This window comes from Polypterus senegalus, chromosome 14 (assembly GCF_016835505.1).
Source record: "Polypterus senegalus isolate Bchr_013 chromosome 14, ASM1683550v1, whole genome shotgun sequence".
NCBI classification, from domain to species: Eukaryota; Metazoa; Chordata; class Cladistia; order Polypteriformes; family Polypteridae; genus Polypterus; species Polypterus senegalus.
This window is the reverse complement of record NC_053167.1, coordinates 135,043,325-135,051,657: the sequence shown is the minus strand read 5'-3', so window position 1 is coordinate 135,051,657 and position 8,333 is coordinate 135,043,325. Positions and strand designations below refer to the sequence as shown.

The window sequence follows — 8,333 nt, the reverse complement described above, 5'->3', positions numbered from 1 at the left end:
AATTCCTGAAGCGTGGCGCACGTGACTAGGTCCCTGCAAGACACGCCTCCTTCTTGCTTTTCTGATCGCCAACGCGGGAAAATCTGGACGTGAAGGCAGCTGGGAGGAGGGGAACGTCACACTTCGGCATGACAGAGTTTGGTGCTTTTTGGGCGAGCTATTTTTATAATATTTGTGTTGGTTTTTATTCATTTTGAAAGTTTTATTATTACGTAAGGAGTGTTGCCAGATCCCCGTGCCTGTCGGCTGGAAGTGATTTGTAAGTAGAGTTTATTTTTATGCAGAGTTTTCCTTACCTACTGGCCTCGTGTTGTTTTCATCCTAGTTAGGAAAGCAACAAAAGGCACGTCGCACGCAATACCTCGTTTTAAGTCGGTTATAGCAGGTATATTAAAGGTTAACCGCAAACGCAGCAACGTCAGTCAATACCGGTACTTTTAAACGGGATAGTTTGGCGGCGCGGTAAGTTTATTAGCGACCGAGACACTCCCAGTTTAAAAGCCTGAATGCCTTTTTTTCGGTGTTTTTTGCTCTTATTTATCCAGTACAGTAACAAACAAAGCTAACCCGTCTTACAAAACATCATCGTTCTCTCTTATTGAAGTTTTTCCATTTTTAACTTGCCTCACAATTTAATCGCTGTAACAGAATGGTTAACAAGTATATGTGGCTATTTATTTTATATACTCGTACGATTGTGTGTATTGCTGATATTATGGCCAGGTTGAGAAAAAAAAAACCCTTATCCCCAATCACCCAGATATTCCAATGGCAAATACAGAAAGATGTTAAAGAGCTATATTTTTTTTCATCCACTTGTAAGTCAATATTCCTTGGGTAGTTTGTTTTCTCCTAAATAAAGTTCAATTGTGGCAAACCACGTTTTAATTTCCAGATCTGGAAAAATGATAGAAGATTGCATCTCGATGCTTCAATTAGCAATAGTTTTAGGGACCCAAGTTCAGTTCATTCATTAAAGATAATTCAGTGCCATGTCCTCATGGGTTTTCTGGTACGGCTTTGACTTTTGATTGGCTCCATTAGTTTTTGATTTTTGGCTTCCTGTAGCAGCATCTCCATCCATCTATTTTCTGCTCCTTATTGGGATCTGGCAGTCAGAGCAAGGATGCCCAGACATCTCACTCTCCACCAGTTCCTAGGGTTCACAGAGGCATTCCCAGTCTAGCTGGGATTTTTAATCTCTCCAATTTGTCCTGCAGGAAATGTCCCATCATTTGTATTGATGTCCGCCCCGAGCCTTGTTGTGTTACACTGGTCATGCCATGTTTAAGTTGCACATATACAATATATTAAAGCCTCAGATATAAAACGGTAATATTCATGCAGACTGTGCCTCAGGACATCCCAGAATGTCTAATTGGAGTCTGATTACGTTTCTCTGGATAGAATTTGGCCAAGGAGTTGGGCTTCTGTGTTGTTTGAACGTTCAGGAAGGGGCACAACATTATGAATATTTTGTCAGCTTTTCTGTACTACATAAAAAGTGCAACTGCGATTTGCATTTCTGACAGGACATTTATGACATTTGATCTTATGAATGGATGCCCAGTTACCTAATTATTTGGGTCTGCAAACCGTTACATTTTCATGTTAAACTTGCTGTTTTGCAGGTTACTTTCACGGAATTGGTTGCCCAGTGGATTGCGTTATACCTTTCTTTCAAGAACAGACAAAGCCAGAGCCAGTCCCAGGAAGCTGGGTTAGTAAATTATTCACATCTTCGACCTCATGAATCACGTAATTCTGGCTTAATCTGTTCTGGAAACCTAGGTTTGGCAAACTTCAAGTTTTCTGGAACGGAATTACCTCGGTTTCTGTGAATCTTGGCTTACTTTATCTAAATTTCAAAATAATCTGGATTCATGGAACAGACCTCTGACTCCCTGCATTTTATTGGGGGTGATTTTTTTTTTTAAACCTGTGTTCAACAAATGAAACACTGGGTACTTTTTATTAGTATTTTAAATGTGCTTCTTGACTTTAAAAGAGTACTTGGTTTATCTGATCCTAATTATGTCCACCTCATTCCTCTGTAAAAAAAATGGTCTCCAAAAAGAGAAAAGCTTGTAATTTTAAACATCTGAGTTTTGGACGGGGAACTGGCTGGGTGCCTGCATGGCTGTATTTGAATGTGCTGACTGGATCGTGTTTAAAGAATGTTGAACCAATGGATGCCGTAAGATAAGCAGTTGCAGAAATTTGTGTAAGGATGCCATAATCCTTGTTAAATCAGTCAAAATGTATCCCAAAAACAAACTGCCTATTACCATTGTTTTAAATGAACTCATAAATGGAATAAACCAGGCATTTCAACATGTAACAGATGAGAGAGATTTACAGAAGGTGATGAAACGTGACATCAAAAAGGCAACTCTGAAGTGTAAGGACGGGACTGAGAATGAACTGTGCACTGACAACCTGGGTTCATTGTGGAATGATTTCAAGGTGATGGCTGACATACACAGTAAAAGCAGTAACGTGAGATTGGCAGGTTTTAAAACCATCAATTGGCTCAAGAAGTTTACATATACAGCTAAGAGGGTGTTGGAAGGTGCCAGGGCTACACTTCTGAGCGAGTACTAGGAAGGACAAAGGCCCATGTAAGATTGCTGTTTATTGATACATTTCTTTTCTTCTGCTTTTAAAAATATCCACTCTTGATGTTTAGTAGAGAAGATGATCGATTTAAATTTGGTTTGGATCCTAATGTGGTGAACTGGATTCTATAAACGGTGTCTGTTGAGTTGGTGTAGCTGTACAAAAATTAAGGAGTAATCATTGATAACGGGTGTGGGCACCAGGGGGCACTCCAGCCTCCTAAACACCCAGCACAAACAGTCGCGGACACAAGGTGAAAGCACAGAGAGTCTTTATTCGTTGGAACCTCTTTAAAATAAGTGTTTCCCACCACCACAGCCACAAGTATATGCAATAATGTAAGAGAGCACACTCTTTGTCATCTTTCTCCCTCTCTTCCGCTGCCTCCTTCACTCCTCCTAGCAAGTTTTCACTGCCTTCCTCTCGACTCTGGCTCCCTGAATGCTGTGATGCGGACCTTTTTATGCTGCACCTGGGAGCACTTCAGGTGGCCCATCAACATGATCTGGACATACTCCCAGGTGTGGGGGAAGCTTGATGTACTGAGGCTCTTGCGAACTCCAACTCCCATGTAAACCTGTTGGAATCTGAGACACCACTGCAACCGGGGGGACAGGGGGGCGCACTGCTATCTAGAGCTCTGCAGGAGGTAGTGCCATATGCATTCCCATTTCCCCCAGACCTTCCATTATAGAAGTGCCTCGACTGACTGTCACACAGGCTAACTTTTTATTGCAGTGCAGAACGAATCTGTAAGAAGCAACATAAAACAACTTTTCACTGTAAAGGAACTCTGTTGTTTTAAAGTGGACAAATCTGTTATAAAAGTAAATGTGACAACAGATTCTTTAGCATTAAGAACAAAGACTGTCTGAACAACTGGGTATTTTGAGGAAGGTTTTTACGCATTAATTTAAATAAAAACAAAACACTGCATTTAGATTTTTTTTTTTGCCTGGTTTACATGTTTCTCTCATATTCGTGCTGCATTCCTTTGATGAGTTAAGTTCTCTACTACAACTCCAAAACATGTTATCTGGACAGTTGTGTTACAAGAGAAGAGTTTCTTGTTCTGCCAAATTTTATATCTTAATTAATATTTCCATTCTATTTTTTTTTTTTTATTCAGGGAAACGCCAGGATGTCCAGATACTTTACTAGACTTAAGAAACAGAGACACTATTCTTGGTTTGGGAAGGATTCTCTGATCGACAGAAAGTTACAAGTTGCTGTCTATGAGTGAGTGTGTTTTTTTTTTTTTGTTTGTCCATATTTATTTTTCTTTGATTTTATCATTTGTCTGTTTTTAGCTCTGGTTGTTGTGGTGACTAGGAAACAATTGCACTTTATAACCTTGTTTTAATGTCAGCGCAGTTCTGTTTATTTTTGCATAATGTTTTTCAGTAAGTGCAGGTTCAGAACACTAACAAGTTCTCAGATAAAATGTATAAGTTGTACAAATTACTAAATACTGAAGTCTTATTATATTTGTTTTGTTTACACAGGATATATTTGCATGAATGTTTTCCTAGCTAGTGAAGAATTCCTAAAAATCACTTTTGTTGGCAGGTACGACGATAAAATGGGTTTGAGAAGATTAACGTTAACTCTTGTTTAATAAAATAAGAAAACCTTAATTTTTTTCTATACATATCTGTCTATTATAATAAAAAAATCCTGGGATGAGACAAGACTTTTTCAGAGAGATACTTTCATGTCCCGCGAGACGAGACTTTGTGGCAAGAGATTTAACCATGCCCGGGGACGGAAATAAAAGACAAAGAGTAGATGACAAAGTAGAACGTCATAGAATTCAAAAATGTTGGCGCGATACACATGCAGAGCAGTTTTGAGATAATGGAAGTACTAAAATTCGAAAGTCTCAAAGAACTGATAGTAAAGTGCAAAGAAACGGAAATTATTACTCGGTGAAATAACAGAACAGCGAAAAGAGGTTGAATATATCGTTTGGCTTTAAAGTTTAAGTCGGAGACATGTAGATCGTCTAATTTGTGTTGCCATCAGGGAAAAGTACTGCTGCTTCCCAATGAAGAGGCATATCTGTGAGAATTAAAAGATTTGTTGTTTGGTGAAAGTGAAATCCACGTACGCAAGCGGTAGAGACATGAAGTGGCTGGCACGTAGCACAGGCCGAGGAGTGTTGGCGAGTGATGGATGAAGTATCTATAAATGGAACAGGTTTACACCCGAGTCTTGTGAGGTACACTCTGTCAAAACCTGCATAAGATAGACTTTATAGATTTTATTCTAATCATGTGTAGTTAGATTTTTAGTTTAACTGTATGTTGAGTTCACTAATTATGATGTCTCTGCTCTGTTTTTTTTTTTTTTTGTTTTTTATTTTAACCCCCCCAGAGGTCTTTGTGTGAAATCGGAAGACAGCAACACAATCGTAAGAACTGGAGATTTTATTTTAATAGAAGGAGACCATGAAGAAAATCCTTATGTTGCAAGGCTGCTCAAACTATATGATGATGGTTAGTCGTCTTGTGATGCTGTGTTAACTTTATATATCAATCTTGGCCATCTTGACTGGCCCTCATGTTCCTAGACATTCTCTGTCTCAGTTTTAAAGAAGTGTTTAGTAAATAAATAAGTATTCATTTTCAACAGTAGATCCTGAGTGTAACTATTGTCGTTTAAACGGAACACTGTTCTTTGGATAAATTTCATAAGTCTCAACTTTTTTCTAATTTTGGTTCTGTACATTACCACAATTAATTTTAAATTAAACAACTGATGCAGTTGAAGTGCAGACTTTCAGCTTCAGCTCAGTGGGTTGAGGGAAGTAAAGCTTTTGTTTAACACAATCCCTTTATTTCAGGGGCTCAAAAGTAATTGGACAAATGAAATAACTGGAAATAAAATGTTCATTTCTAGGACTTGGTTGAAAACCCTTTGCCCTTTCAGGCAATGCCAGCCTGAAGTCTTGAACTCGTAGACATCACCAGATGCTGGATTTCCTCTTTTAATGCTCTACCAGGCCTTTACTGCAGCGGCTTTACTTTCGGCTGCTGTTTGTTTGTGGGCCTTTCTGTCCAAAGTTTAGTCTTCAACAAGTGAAATGCCTGCTCAATTGGGTTAAGATCAGGTGACTGACTTGGCCATTCAAGAATTTTCCACTTCGTTGCTTTGACTATATGTATTGGGTCATTGTCCATCTGTATCATGAAACGCCCGCCGCCCAATCAATCTGACGGCATTTAGCTGGATTTGAGCAGACAGTATGTCTCTGAACACCTCAGAATTCATTTGGCTGTTTCTATCCAATCTAGCCTTTCTATTCTTGAGGCTTATGACTGGCTTGCACCTTGCAGTGCACCCTCTGTATTTACTTTCATGCAGTCTTCTCTTTATGGTAGTCTTGGATATCGAGACGCCGACCAAGCCCTGGAGAGTGTTGTTCACTTGGCTGGCTGTTGTGAAGGGGTTTCTCTTCAACATGGAAATGATTCTGCGATCATCCACCACTGTTGTCTTCCGTGGACGTCCAGGTCTTTTTGCGTTGCTGAGTTCACCAGTGCTCTCTTTCTTTCTCACGATGTACCAAACTAGATTTTGCCACTCGTAATATTGTAGCAATTTCTCGGATGGGTTTTTTTCTATTTTCACAGCTTAAGGATGACTTCTTTCACCTGCATGGAGAGCTCCTTTGACCGCATGTTGTCTGTTCACAGCAAAATCTTCCACATGCAAGCACCACACGTCAAATCAACTCCAGGCCTTTTATCTGCTTAATTGATAAGACATAACGACGGACTTGAACACACCTGCCCATGAAATAGCCTTTGAGTCAATTGTCCAATTACTTTTGAGCCCCTGAAATGAAGGGATTGAGTTAAAAAAAAAAAAAAGCTTTAGTTGCCTCACATTTTTTGCAATCGTTTTGTTCACCCCACTGAATTAAAGCTGAAAGTCTGCACTTCAACTGCATCTGAGTTGTTTCATTTAAAAATTCATTGTGGTAATGTACAGAACCAAAATTAGACAAACGTTGTCTCTGTCCAAATATTTATGGACCTAACTGTATGTGTATCAGCGTGTGCTCCTAACCTCTCTCACTCTGTCAATTGTGCCTACATGAACACACAGTGATACCCAAACTATTCCGAAGCGACGTTCGCACTGATTTGTGTGTTTTTGTATCTCGCCCCCTCATACACCTTTATCGTAAGAGCATCCCTTCTCTATGATGGACTGTTTGGAAAATTTGAAGCTGGTTTTAAATTGCACGTCATTGAAGTGGCGAAAGAAATTGGTAACTGGGCTGCTACAACAAAATTCGATGCATCTGAGAAACTTGTGCGTGATTGATGGAGGCAAAAAGATGTAAAAAAATAAATAAATAAAAATTAAGTGTGGTATTTTTGAATGGGCGAATAAAGTCGGGGTCAGATTTTATGATTGATTTTTTTTGGGTTTCAAGACCAGACATATGTGAGCATATACGGTATATATAATTTTGCATCATATCATCATAGTGCTTTACGTTGTGGTGCGATTATCTTTATAAATACAAAAGATATACAACTACCTAAACTAAAAACATTTGTTGCAGTCTCAGCCTGTGTTAAAAGTCATGTTTCAGTAATTGCTGACTTATTTGTTTGTTGTAGGCAGTGGCTCTTCTGGCAAGCGAGCTGAGGTGCAGTGGTTTGTTCGCATCGGTGAAATACCTTTCAGCAAACACAAACTGCTTGGCAGAGAGCCGTACGCACAGGAGGTGTTTTTCTACAACATCAAGAACTGTGACTCTGATATTGATGCAGAGACGATCATCTGCACAGCCCAGGTGAGTTATAGACCCTGAAATGGTGGCTCCTTTGCAAAACCTGATTTCCATTTTTTTTTTTTTTTGGTGGTTGAATGCATTAAAGCTGCTGCTTTTGCTACAATATGGGAATGATGTTTTAGTTTTTTTATACCTGTTGTTCTGAGGTTCCCAACAGGTTGTTTGGAATGGTGGATCAACTTAGTTGCAACTCTTGGTGTTTAGTCTGATTCGCTAGGAGCTTTATTAAAACTGTGTTTAATAGGCAACTTGTACTGGATGTACAGTGTGCTGTACCGTTTAACTTTGTTCTCTGTCTAAAAGTGATACAGTCAACTCCACTTACCTGCAATTCGATTAGCTGCAATCTCCGCCTAGCTGCAGTGCAGGTTTTGGGCACTTTTTTTTTTTGCTATACACTCCATTGCTAACTGCATTCAGTTAGCTGCAATTAGCATATTTGCAATTTCCGGTTTGCTGCAATGCCTTTAGTATTCCCGTTTCATGATTTTTTAGGTCAGTCACCTCCAGACGAGATCGCCACGTGCGGTTAAGCGGAGTCGACTGACCGTGCAAGTTATGTGCAGCTAAGCGAAGTGTGCGCTTAACCGACGTGCACGCAAGTGGAGTCGACAGAGATATGCGAAAACCTGAAGGCGTCTACTCCAGCCGCCAATCAACGGGAAGAGGAGGAGGGGCTAGACGCGGCCGACATCAATGATGTTCAGACTGCACCTGCCATGGCACTGAAGTTCGTTAATGCAGTGAAGAGCTTGGTACTGCTAAAGAGTAACATAAATATACATAGAAGTAAAGTATGGACCAATCCATAACATTTTTTTCTATTAGTTACTTCATATTTTTCTACTCTGAAAACTGATTAGAGTTTTCAGTTTATACTGTATATATAAAAATATCTGTA

The 8,333-nt window shown here is 39.5% G+C and overlaps 1 protein-coding gene across 2 annotated transcripts in view; it reads left to right on the top strand.

Annotated features, from left to right (window-relative positions):
* Positions 1 to 74: 74 nt before the first annotated feature.
* Positions 75 to 8,333, top strand: part of orc1 (origin recognition complex, subunit 1) — a 55,217-nt gene continuing 46,958 nt past the window's right edge. Inside the window, exons 1-4 of one of the 2 annotated variants that reach the window (XM_039734752.1) lie at positions 75 to 259; positions 3,749 to 3,858; positions 4,996 to 5,117; positions 7,257 to 7,432. In XM_039734752.1, coding sequence (XP_039590686.1) covers positions 3,761 to 3,858; positions 4,996 to 5,117; positions 7,257 to 7,432 — 396 coding nt within the window. In that variant the 5' untranslated portion in view covers positions 75 to 259; positions 3,749 to 3,760. The remainder of the gene's footprint in view (positions 260 to 3,748; positions 3,859 to 4,995; positions 5,118 to 7,256; positions 7,433 to 8,333) is intronic. The other variant, XM_039734751.1, reaches the window with a different exon arrangement.